General features: G+C 56.1%; 1 protein-coding gene across 1 annotated transcript in view; it reads left to right on the top strand.

The window, feature by feature from the left end:
- Window positions 1-11,420, top strand: part of LASP1 (LIM and SH3 protein 1) — a 36,049-nt gene extending 24,629 nt beyond the window's left edge. The window contains exons 4-7 of the mRNA XM_064733717.1: window positions 422-529; window positions 5,175-5,319; window positions 6,298-6,401; window positions 8,293-11,420. Coding sequence (XP_064589787.1) covers window positions 422-529; window positions 5,175-5,319; window positions 6,298-6,401; window positions 8,293-8,466 — 531 coding nt within the window. The 3' untranslated portion in view covers window positions 8,467-11,420. The remainder of the gene's footprint in view (window positions 1-421; window positions 530-5,174; window positions 5,320-6,297; window positions 6,402-8,292) is intronic.
- Window positions 11,421-12,605: the final 1,185 nt, after the last annotated feature.

The following is a 12,605-nucleotide window of genomic DNA, read 5'->3' as shown; positions in this document are numbered from 1 at the left end:
GCATGGGGATGTTCAGGGATGCATGGGGATGTTCAGGAAGGCTCAGGGATGCACTGGGAGGCACTGGGATGTTCAGGGATGCACTGGGATGTTCAGGGAGGCTCAGGAATGTTGAGGAATGCATTGGGATGCTCAAGGATGCACTGAGATGCTCAGGGATGGACAGGGATGCTCAGGAATTCACTGGGAATGTTCAGGGAGGCTCAGGAATGTTGAGAGATGCTCAGGAATGTTCAGGGATGCTCAGGAATGCATTGGGAGGCTCAGGGATGTTCAGGGATGCTCAGGGGGTGCCCCTGGGCTGGGCAGGAGCTGCTCCCCTGGATCTCAGCCCAGGATCCCAGCCAGGGGCTGGGCAGGCCCAGCTGTGCCCTGTCCCCTCCTCTGTCCCCGTCTCCAAGCCGTTTTCTGCCGCCCCCAGATCCGCTACAAGGAGGAGTTCGAGAAGAACAAAGGGAAGGGATTCAGCGTGGTGGCCGACACCCCCGAGCTGCAGAGGATCAAGAAGACTCAGGATCAGATCAGCAACGTGAGTGGCTCCTGTCCCTGCTGTGACACCGCTGGGACACCGCCGTGACCTCCAGGGGGAGCGGGGAGGGGACAGCTGGGACAAACAGCCCCGGGGACACAGGGCCCTGCAGCACAGACAGGCTCTGTGAGGAGCAGAGGGGAGGCTGAGTCAGTGATCAGAATCTGATTTTAATGTGGGATACAAGTGGTTATAGTAATCAGGCATTAATAGGGATTTTGGGGAGATTTCGTGGTGATTTTAGGGAGATTTCATAGTAATTTTGGGGAGATTTCGTAGTAGTTTTAGGAAGATTTCATAGTAATTTTGGGGAGATTTCGTAGCGATTTTGGGGAGATTTCGTAGTAGTTTTAGGAAGATTTCATAGTAATTTTGGGGAGATTTCGTAGCGATTTTGGGGGGATTTCGCCGGGATTTTGGGGAGATTTCGCCGGGATTTTGGGGAGATTTCGCCGGGATTTTGGGGAGATTTCGCCGGGATTTTGGGGAGATCTCGCCGGGATTTTGGGGAGATCTCGCCGGGATTTTGGGGAGATCTCGCCGGGATTTTGGGGAGATCTCGCCGGGATTTTGGGGAGATCTCGCCGGGATTTTGGGGAGATCTCGCCGGGATTTTGGGGAGATCTCGCCGGATTTTGGGGAGATCTCGCCGGGATTTTGGGGAGATCTCGCCGGGATTTTGGGGAGATCTCGCCGGGATTTTGGGGAGATCTCGCCGGATTTTGGGAGATTTCGTAGCGATTTTGGGGAGATTTCGTAGCGATTTTGGGGAGATTTCGTAGCGATTTTGGGGAGATTTCGTAGCAGTTTTAGGGAGATTTCGCCGGGATTGTGGGGAGGTTTCGCCGGGATTTTGGGGAGATTTCGCCGGGATTTTGGGGAGATTTCGCCGGGATTTTGGGGAGATTTCGCCGCGATTTTGGGGAGATTTCGCCGGGATTTTGGGGGATTTCGCCGCGATTTTGGGGAGATTTCGCCGCGATTTTGGGAGATTTCGCGGCGATTTTGGGGAGATTTCGTAGCGATTTTGGGGAGATTTCGTAGCAGTTTTAGGGAGATTTCGCCGGGATTGTGGGGAGGTTTCGCGGCGATTTTGGGGAGATTTCGCGGTGATTTTGGGGAGATTTCGTAGCGATTTTAGGGAAAATTAATAGTAGTTTTAGGGAGACTTAATAGTAATTTTGGGGCGATTTTGTGGTAATTTTAGGGAAAATTAATAGTAGTTTTAGGGAGACTTAATTATTTAATAGCAATTTTAGGGAGACTTAATTTCTTAATAGTAATTTTAGGGACACTACTAATTTCTTAATTATTTTAGGGAGACTATCAATTACTTGATACTCATTTTTAGAGAGATTATTCATTACTTAATTGTAATTTTAGGGAGACTAGTAATGTTTACCACAGTGATCAGGTTAAAATCACACAAACTGATGCATATCACAGCATCTGCTTGCAGAGTTTAATGAGCTTTCCTGGTAAACCTGTCTGATTTAATCTTCTTGCAGTCTGGGTTTAATTTGCAAAGTTTCGTTTGCTTTTACCAAGGGTATCAAAATGATCAAATTTCTTTATCAAATCTCTGATAGGGATGCTCAGGGAGATGGTGCCAGGGGAACAGAAGGGGTGGAATTTGGAATCCAGGGAGATGGTGCCACAGCAGGAGCTCCCACAAAAAAACCCAGTGGGATTTTTATTCCCTCTTTTTCTGCTCCCATTGCGATGGATTCACCACACCCCAGGCAGGGAATGGGATCCAGGCTGGGAGATTTTCCCTGGGGCAGCTCTGAGCTGGCAGCTTCGCTGTGGGCTGGCTTTGGGGCTGATCCAGGGGGGTTTGGGGCCATGGAATGCCAGCACAGAGCTGCCCTGAGCCCTGCCCTGCCCCTCACCCTCTGGCAGCGTTTGCAGCAGCTCCCGAGCCTGGCTGCCGGCCCGGGTGGCCCTGACCCACTTAGGGAGCCGCAGGCACAGCGCTGTCCCCAGGGCCGGGGAGGTGGGGCCGGCCCAGCCCTGCCCCAGAGCGGCCTCGGGGTGGGGACAGGTGGGGACAGCCCGGGAACGGGGCTGGGCCCCCGGGAATGGGGCTGGGCCCTCTCAGGAACGGGGCTGGGCACGGCCTGAGCCCATCCTGGGGCTGTTCCTGAGGTTGTTTCTGCTCCTGAACCCATCCTGGGGGCTGTCCCTGCTCCTGGGGCTGTTCCTGAGGCTGTTTCTGCTCCTGGGGCTGCTCCTCCTCCTGAACCCATCCTGGGCTGTCCCTGCTCCTGGGGCTGCTCTGGGGCTGCTCCTGGGGCTGTTTCTGATCCTGAGCCCATCCTAGGCTGTCCCTGCTCCTGTTCTTGTTCCTGGGGCTGTTCCTGCTCCCGTTTTTGTTCCTGGAGCTGTCCCTGATCCTGAACCTGTCCTGGGGCTCTTCCTGCTCCTGGGGCTGTTCCTGAGGTTGTTTCTGCTCCTGAACCCATCCTGGGGGCTGTCCCTGCTCCTGGGGCTGTTCCTGGGGCTGTTTCTGCTCCTGAGCCCATCCTGGGGCTGTTCCTGAGGCTGTTTCTGCTCCTGAGCCCATCCTGGGGCTGTTTCTGCTCCTGTTCTTGTTCCTGGGGCTGTTTCTGATCCTGAGCCCATCCTGGGGCTGTCCCTGCTCCTGGGGCTGCTCTGGGGCTGCTCCTGAGGTTGTTTCTGCTCCTGAGCCCATCCTGGGGCTGCTCCTGTTCTGCTCCTGGGGCTGTTTCTGATCCCCAGCCCATCCTAGGCTGTCCCTGTTCTTGTTCCTGGGGCTGTTCCTGCTCCGGTTTTTGTTCCTGGAGCTGTCCCTGATCCTGAACCTGTCCTGGGGCTGTCCCTGCTCCTGGGGCTGTTTCTGAGGCTGTTTCTGATCCTGAGCCCATCCTGGGGCTGTTCCTGCTCCTGTTCTGTTCCTGGGGTTGTCCCTGCTCCCAGATCTGTCCTGGGCTCTTCTTGGGGCTGTTCCTGCTCCTGGGGCTGTCCCCGATTCTGAACCTGTCCTGGGGCTCTTCCTGAGGCTGTTCCTGATCCTGAACTTGTCCTGGGGCTGTTTTGGGGCTGTCCCTGTTCCCAAATCCAGGGAACAGTCCTCGGGCTGTCCCTGCTCCTGGGGCTGATCCTGATTGTCCCCAAGGCCCTTCCTGGTGCTGTCCTTTGTCCCTTCCCTGTCCCTGTCCAGCCTCCCGGGTGCTGCCCCCGGGCTCTCTGTGCCCCAGCCCTGCCCATGCCCAGCTCCCAGTGCCCTCCAGTCCATCACTGTTTAACCAGGGCACATCCCCAGGCTCCAGCTGCTTCCCGGTGGGAATGCACTCATTAACAGCAAGCAGTTAATTGGTAATTTTTACCCTCACAGCCCCGTGGTTGGGTTAACCCTTCCCTCCTGTGCCCCCCTGGCACTGGGGGGTGCACACCAGGATTCCTAAAGGGGGTTTTGCTCCGTGTTCCCCTGGTTTGGGAGGCGCATGTGGGGCTCAATCTCATCCTGAAACAATTCCTAACAATTCCTCACCTCACCCCCAGGGCACAGAAAGCTCCTCCTGTCCTGTCCTGTGTGTGCCTGGGATGCTCTGAGCTCCTAATATCAAAAATAATGCTCAACCATCATCAATACACTTTCAATTAACCTTCCTCTGTATTTCCTAATATCAAAAATAATGCTCAACCATCATCAATACACTTAAAAATAATGATCAACCATCATCAATACACTTTCAATTAACCTTCCTCTATATCTCCTGCTATCAAAACTAATGATCAACCATCATCAATACACTTTCAATTAACCTTCATCTGTATTTCCTAATATCAAAAATAACACTCAACCATCATCAATACACTTTCAATTAATCTTCCTCTACATCTCCTGCTATCAAAAATAACGCTCAACCATCATCAATACACTTTCAATTAATCTTCCTCTACATCTCCTGCTGTCAAAATAATGATCAACCATCATCAATACACTTTCAATTAACCTTCGTCTGTATTTCCTAGTATCAAAAATAACGCTCAACCGTCATCAATACACTTAAAAATAATGATCAACCATCATCAATACACTTTCAATTAATCTTCCTCTACATCTCCTACTATCAAAAATAATGCTCAACCATCATCAATACACTTTCAATTAATCTTCCTCTACATCTCCTACTATCAAAAATAATGCTCAACCATCATCAATACAGTTTCAGTGAACCTTCCTCTATATTTCCTACTATCAAAAATAACCATCAACCATCATCAATACACTTAAAAATAATGATCAACCATCATCAATACACTTTCAATTAACCTTCCTCTGTATTTCCTAATATCAAAAATAACGCTCAACCATCATCAATCCACTTAAAACTAATGATCAACCATCATCAATACACTTTCAATTAACCTTCCTCTATATCTCCTACTATCAAAAATAATGATCAGCCATCATCAATACACTTTCAATTAATCTTTCTCTACATCTCCTGCTGTCAAAAATAACGCTCAACCATCATCATCCCTACACAACCATCCCCAAACAAACATAGAGCTGCTCCCCTCCAAAAACCAAACAAAAATACAAACCATGGTGATAAATTTCAGCTCATCGCCCCCCAGGTTTTACACGTGCCTGAGCTGTGTCCCCTCCCTGCAGATCAAGTACCACGAGGAGTTCGAGCGCAGCCGGATGGGGCCCAGCCCCAGCGAGGGCTCGGAGCCGGAGCGCCGGAGCTCCCCCGAGAGCGGCGCCTACCGGAGAGCGGAGCAGCCGCAGCTCCACGGCCAGCCCGCGGCCACAGGTGGGGTGGGGACAGTCCTGGGGCTCCTCTGCGGCCCCCGCGGCCCAAATCACGCTGTGGGATCCACTCACATCCCAGTGCATGGATCTGCTCAAATCCCAGTGCAGGATCCATCCTTCCCTCCAAATCCCAGTGCATGGATCCACCCAAATCCCAGTGTAGGATCCATCCTTCCCTCCACATCCCAGTGCATGGATCCACCCATATCACAGTGCAGGATCCACTCAAATCCCACTTCATGGATCCACCCTTCCCTCCACATCCCAGTGCAGGATCCACCCAAATCCCAGTGCAGGATCCATTCACATCCCAGTGCAAGATCCAACCTTCCCTCCACACAGTGCAGGATCCAGCCAAATCCCAGTTCATGGATCCACCCTTCCCTTCACATCCCAGTGCAGGATCCACCCAAATCCCAGTTCATGGATCCACCCAAATCCCAGTGCAGGATCCAACCTTCCCTCCACATCCCAGTGCAGGATCCACCCAAATCCCAGTTCATGGATCTGCCCAAATCCCAGTTCATGGATTTGCCCAAATCCCAGTGCATGATCCATCCTTCTCTCCACATCCCAATTCATGGATCCACCCAAATCCCAGTGTAGGATCCACCCAAATCCCAGTTCATGGATCCACCCAAATCCCAGTGCAGGATCCATCCTTCCCTCCACATCCCAGGGCAGGATCTACCCAAATGCCAGTGCATGGATCCACTCAAATACCAGCGTGGGATCCATCCAAATCCCAGTGCATGGATCCACCCAAATCCCAGTGCATGGATCCACTCACATCCCAGGGCAGTATCCACCCAAATTCCAGTGCAGGATCCATCCTTCCCTCCACATCCTAGTGCAGGATCCGTCCACATCCCAGTCCATGGATCCACCCAACTCCCAGTGCAGGATCCCCATTCCCTCCCCATCCCAGTTCCCATCTCTTGTCCCTCCCACCCCAGTTCACCCCCCTGTCCCTCCCCAGTTTACCAGCAGCAGCAGCAGCAGCAGCCGCCTCCGTCCCAGTCCTACGGCTACAAGGAGCCAACTGCGGCCTCCTCACAGCGCAACGCCCCGGCCGGAGGGGGGGTGAGTTCAGCCAGACCCCCAGATCCCCACCCTGGGGATCCCTGTGCTCCTTTAGCCCCCCAAATCCCACCCCAGGGCTCCCTCAGGCCCCTCATTCCCACCCTGGGAATCCCTGTGCTCCCTCAGCCCCAGGAGAAGCCATTTTGGAGGGTTTGGATGCTCAGTTTTGGGGGGTTTGGATGCTCAGTTTGGGGAGGGGGTTTGGATGCTCAGTTTTGGGCACTGAGACCCACCCGGATCCAGCTCCCAGCCTGTCCCTAGGAATGGGCTGTGCCAGTTACCCTCATGTCCCCTGGGGCTGTGACAGTGACCCCCCTGTCCCCTGGGGCTGTGACAGCATCCCTGTGTCCCCTGGGGCTGTTGCGTGTCCCCTGGGGCTGTGACAATGTCCTCGAGTCCCCTGGGGCTTTTCCATGTCCTCTGGGGCTGTTGCATGTCCCCTGGGGCTGTGACAGTGTCCCTGTGTCCCCTGGGGCTGTGACCGTGTCCCTGGCGCAGTGACAATGTCCCTGTGTCCCCTGGGCCTGTACAATGTTCCTGTGTCCCCTGGGGCTGTTCCATGCCCCATGGGGCTGTGACAGTGACCCCTGGGGCTGTGACAATGTCCCTGTGTCCCCTGGGGCTGTGACAATGTCCTCGAGTCCCCTGGGGCTGTGACAATGTCCTCGAGTCCCCTGGGGCTTTTCCATGTCCCCTGGGGCTGTTGTGTGTCCCCTGGGGATGTGACAATGTCCCCTGGCGCAGTGACAATGTCCCTGTGTCCCCTGGGCCTGTACAATGTTCCTGTGTCCCCTGGGGCTGTTCCATGCCCATGGGCTGTGACAGTGTCCCCTGGGCTGTGACAATGTCCCTGTGTCCCCTGGGGCTGTGACAATGTCCTCGAGTCCCATGGGGCTTTTCCATGTTCTCTGGAGCAATTCCGTGTCCCCTGGTGCAGTGACAATGTCCCTGTGTCCCCTGGGGCTGTGACAGTGTCCCTGTGTCCCCTGGGGCTGTTCCGTGCCCCATGGGGCTGTGACAGTGACCCCTGGGGCTGTAACAATGTCCCCTGGGGCTGTGACAGCTGTCCCTGTGTCCCCTGGGGCTGTGACAATGACCCACCCCCATGTCCCCTGGGGCTTTTCCATGTTCTCTGGAGCAATTCCGTGTCCCCTGGGGCTGTTGCGTGTCCCCTGGGGCTGTGACAATGTCCCCGTGTCCCCTGGGGCTGTTGCGTGTCCCCTGGGGCTGTGACAATGTCCCCTGGGGCTGTGACAGTGTCCCTGTGTCCCCTGGGGCTGTAACAATGTCCCTGTGTCCCCTGGGGCTGTTCCGTGCCCCATGGGGCTGTGACAGTGACCCCTGGGGCTATTCCATGTCCCCTGGGGCTGTGACAGTGTCCCTGTGTCCCCTGGGGCTGTGACAATGTCCTCGAGTCCCCTGGGGCTTTTCCATGTTCTCTGGAGCAATTCCGTGTCCCCTGGGGCTGTTGCGTGTCCCCCGGGGCTGTGACAATGTCCCTGTGTCCCCTGGGGCTGTTCCGTGTCCCCCGGGGCTGTGACAATGTCCCCATGTCCCCTGGGGCTATTCCATGTCCCCTGGGGCTGTGACAATGTCCCCGTGTCCCCTGGGGCTGTGACAATGACCCACCCCCAAGTCCCCTGGGGCTTTTCCATGTTCTCTGGAGCAATTCCGTGTCCCCTGGGGCTGTTGCGTGTCCCCCGGGGCTGTGACAATGTCCCTGTGTCCCATGGCGCAGTGACAATGTCCCCATGCCCCCCGGGGCTGTGACAATGTCCCTGTGTCCCCTGGGGCTGTTCTGTGCCCCATGGGGCTGTGACAGTGACCCCTGGGGCTGTGACAATGTCCCCATGTCCCCTGGGGCTGTGACCGTGTCCCCATGTCCCCACAGAAGCGTTTCCGTGCCGTCTATGACTACAACGCGGCGGACGAGGACGAGGTGTCCTTCCAGGACGGGGACACCATCATCAACGTGCAGCAGATCGATGACGGCTGGATGTACGGCACGGTGGAGCGCACGGGGGACACGGGCATGCTCCCGGCCAACTACGTGGAGGCCATCTGAGCCCTGCCCGTGTCCCCTCCCCGCCCTCCCAGCCGTGTCCCCGTGTCCCCTCCGGGCCCGGTTTCGGGGCTGTGCGGGGTGGGGATCAAAGCTCCAGGGCGTTTCTCCTCCTGTCCCCTCTGTCCCTCCTGTCCTTCCTGTCCTGCCCTCCCGGGAGCCACCGGGATGCCAGGAAAGGGAGGGAGAGGCCAAATTCAGGACCAAATTCCCGCTGTGGGGTGGGGGAAGCAAAGGGGGGCTCACCCCAAGCTGCCCCTGCTCATCCTGCTCCTGGCTGCCCTCAATCCTTCAGTGCCCAGAGCAGGAAAGTTTTGAGCTCAAATCTCCACAAAACCTCTCTGCTCTGGCTGCTCCTGCCTCGGGCTGGGCTGTCCTGAGCCCTCCGGAGCAGGAGCAGCCCTGGGGCTCGTCCTGGCTGGAGGGCTGGGCTGGGATGAGCTCTCCAGGCTGGGATCAGCCCCCCTGAATTGGGATGAACCCCTCCCCAGGCTGGGATGAGCTCTCCAAACTGGGATCAGCCCCCCTGAACTGGGATGAGCTCTCCAAACTGGGATCAGCCCCCCCAGACTGGGATGAGCTCTCTGGACTGGGATGAGCCCCTTGAAGTTGGGATCAGCCCCTCCAGGCTGGGATCAACCCCACTGAACTGTGATCAGCCCCCCTGAACTGGGATGAGTTCCCTGGACTGGGATCAGCCCCCCAGACTGGGATGAGTTCCCTGGACTGGGATCAGCCCTCCTGAACTGGGATGAGTCCCCCCAAACTGGGATCAGCCGCCCTGAACTGGGATGAGTTCTCTGGACTGGGATGAGCCCCCCAGACTGGGATCGACCCCACTGAACTGTGATCAGCCCCCCAGACTGGGATGAGTCCCCCCAAACTGGGATCAGCCCCCCAGACTGGGATGAGTCCCCCCAAACTGGGATGAGTCCCCCCAAACTGGGATCAGCTCCCCCAGAGCTCCCGCTCACTCTGGGGGTCCCCTGGGGTTGAGCCTTTCCCCCCCACCCAGAATTTTCCTGCTTTTCTCCTCCTCCTCCTGCTGCTGAGTGCTGCCACCACCCCTGTCACTGTCCCCTGGGTGCTGTGACACCCCCAGCCTGCCCACACCTCTCATTGCCAGCGCTGGTGGCAGCTTTTAGGGACCACTTTGGGATGGTGTCAGGGACCAAAACATCAAAGCACGTCCCTGTCCCCTTCTCCTCTGGGCTCCTGGGGGGGATCAGGGTCGGGTTAAACTGGAACTGGGCAGGGAGGGAGGAGCAGGGACCTCCAGAGGGTCCTGGGAGGACCTGGGACAGTGGGGGTGTCCCCATGCCAGGACCTGGGACAATGGGGTGTCCCCATGCCAGGACCTGGGACATTGGGGTGTCCCCATGCCAGGACCTGGGACAATGGGGGTGTCCCCATGCCAGGGCTTGGGACAATGGGGTGTCCCCATGCCAGGACCTGGGACAGTGGGGGTGTCCCCTTGCCAGGGCTTGGGGACAATGGGGTGTCCCCATGCCAGGGCTTGGGGACAGTGGGGGTGTCCCCATGCCAGGGCTTGGGGACAGTGGGGGTGTCCCCATGCCAGGACCTGGGACAGTGGGGGTGTCCCCATGCCAGGACCTGGGACATTGGGGTGTCCCCATGCCAGGGCTTGGGGACAATGGGGGTGTCCCCATGCCAGGACCTGGGACATTGGGGGTGTCCCCATGCCAGGGCTTGGGACATTGGGGTGTCCCCATGCCAGGGCTTGGGACAGTGGGGGTGTCCCCATGCCAGGACCTGGGACAATGGGGGTGTCCCCATGCCAGGACCTGGGACAGTGGGGGTGTCCCCATGCCAGGACCTGGGACATTGGGGTGTCCCCATGCCAGGACCTGGGACATTGGGGTGTCCCCATGCCAGGGCTTGGGGACAATGGGGTGTCCCCATGCCAGGACCTGGGACAATGGGGTGTCCCCATGCCAGGGCTTGGGGACAATGGGGTGTCCCCATGCCAGGACTTGGGACATTGGGGGTGTCCCCATGCCAGGGCTTGGGACAATGGGGTGTCCCCATGCCAGGAGCACTGTGGGGCCAGGAGGCAGCTCCACCTTTGTTATTCCCACTGGAAAATCAGGAATTAGGGACCAAAGCAGAGTGAGACATTCCTGGGGACACCTCCCTTCACTGGGGGCAGAGTCACGCTGGGGACAGGGAATTGTGGCTGCGGTGGGGTTGGGGACAGGGATTTGGGGTGGCAGCAGGGCAGGGTGGGAATCCCAGCTGGTGCTAAAACAGGGAGCACAAGGGCAGGGGGAGCCTCCTCCTCTCCCTGCTGAATCCTCTTCGTAATCACGTTCTTGTCTGGGAATGGGGAGGGAGCCTCAATGTGAATAAACCCTTTTTTAATGGACCAAATAACACAGGAAATTCCCTTTTGGGATACAGATCTTTTTTTAATCCTCCCTCAAAACCGTTGTCCCTAAATTCTCCCCTCCCATGCTCCTTTCACCCCCGCCATGGGAAACAAACCTCTTATTGCTTGATTTCTGCCTTTTCTCTCAACTTTATGCACTTTTTTGCCTTTTTTTTTCATAGCTGAAAAGCACCTAAACCTGTATTTAAAAATAAGTAAATAAATAAATGAGTTAAAGAAATCACAAGGAAGAAGAACAATTAAAAAGCTGAATAATTGCTTCTCATCACGTGTAAAATAGATTTCGTCCATCCCAGCTTCCCTGGTTGTGTCTCAGTGCTGAGCTTAGAACGTGTTTTCCTCGGGATCCGTCGCTTAATTGGGGTTTTGTCCTTGTGTCCTCCTTCCTGGGTTGAGCACCCACCAGTAAAAACAAAAATTTTACAAAATTACTTGGCCTTTTTATCCAAAAAAAAAATAAAAAAAGAGAAAACCCACGGAATGGAACAACCCGACCATCGATTCTCTTGCTGGTTTACTCGGATTGAAAATAAAAGTTTAATTTTTACCTGCTGATTGTGCTGGCTTTGATTGTGGCCGCTTTTCTGGCTTGGTTGGGACAAGGGGAGGCTTCCAGAGCTGGGGTTGGGGACCCTCCTGGGGACCCTCCTGGGCTGCAGCTCCTTGGGCTCATCCCCTGTTTTTGGGTGTTTTGGAGCCCTGGGAGTGCCGGTGGGATTTCCAGCGGGGTTTAACCAACACCTGGCCGCTGTCTGGGGACGGGTGTTGTTTATCAGCAGCTCAAAGAGCGAGGAAAACAAAGGGAAGGCAAAGGGCGGTGCTGGGGCACCCCCGCAGCACAGCCAAGGTGATTTCGGGGTGGGGGCCGCGCTCATTTTCTCATTTTTCCCTTTTTTCTCCAAAGGATGGGGTGGGGGGCACATCCCCGTGGGCACCCCCTGAAGCGATTTGGGAAGGAAGGAGCGGGGACAGAACAACTGAGGGGACAGAACAACTTCCATGGGGACAGAACAACCCAGCGGGGACAGAGCAACTCCTGAAGGGACAGAACAACCCCGTGGGGACAGAACAACCCAGGGGACAGAACAACTCCTGAGGGGACAGAACAACTCGAGGGACAGAACAACACCCGTGAGGGGACAGAACAACCCCAAAGGGACAGAACAACCCTGAAGGGACAGAACAATTCCCATGGGGACAGAACAACCCCAGCAGGGACAGAACAACTCCTGAGGGGACAGAACAACCCCCGAGGGACAGAACAACCCCCGAAGGGACAGAACAACCCAGCGGGGACAGAACAATTCCCGAAGGGACAGAACAACTCCCGTGGGGACAGAACAACTCCTGAGGGGACAGAACAACCCCAGCAGGGACAGAACAACCCCGAAGGGACAGAACAACCCAGCGGGGACAGAACAACCCCCGAAGGGACAGAACAACCCAGCGGGGACAGAACAACCCAGCAGGGACAGAACAACTCCCGTGAGGGGACAGAACAATCCCCGAGGGAACAGAACAACCCAGCGGGGACAGAACAACTCCCGAAGGGACAACAACCCGGGACAGAACAACCCCCGAAGGGACAGAACAACCCCAGCAGGGACAGAACAACTCCCGTGGGGACAGAACAACCCAGCAGGGACAGAACAACCTCAGCAGGGACAGAACAACCCCGAAGGGACAGAACAACCCCAGCAGGGACAGAACAACCTCAGCAGGACACAACAAC

The sequence above is a fragment of the Zonotrichia leucophrys genome, chromosome 27, assembly GCF_028769735.1.
Source record: "Zonotrichia leucophrys gambelii isolate GWCS_2022_RI chromosome 27, RI_Zleu_2.0, whole genome shotgun sequence".
In the NCBI taxonomy this organism is placed as follows: Eukaryota; Metazoa; Chordata; class Aves; order Passeriformes; family Passerellidae; genus Zonotrichia; species Zonotrichia leucophrys.
The sequence above is the reverse complement of the archived record's forward strand: the minus strand, read 5'-3'. Positions and strand labels throughout refer to the sequence as shown.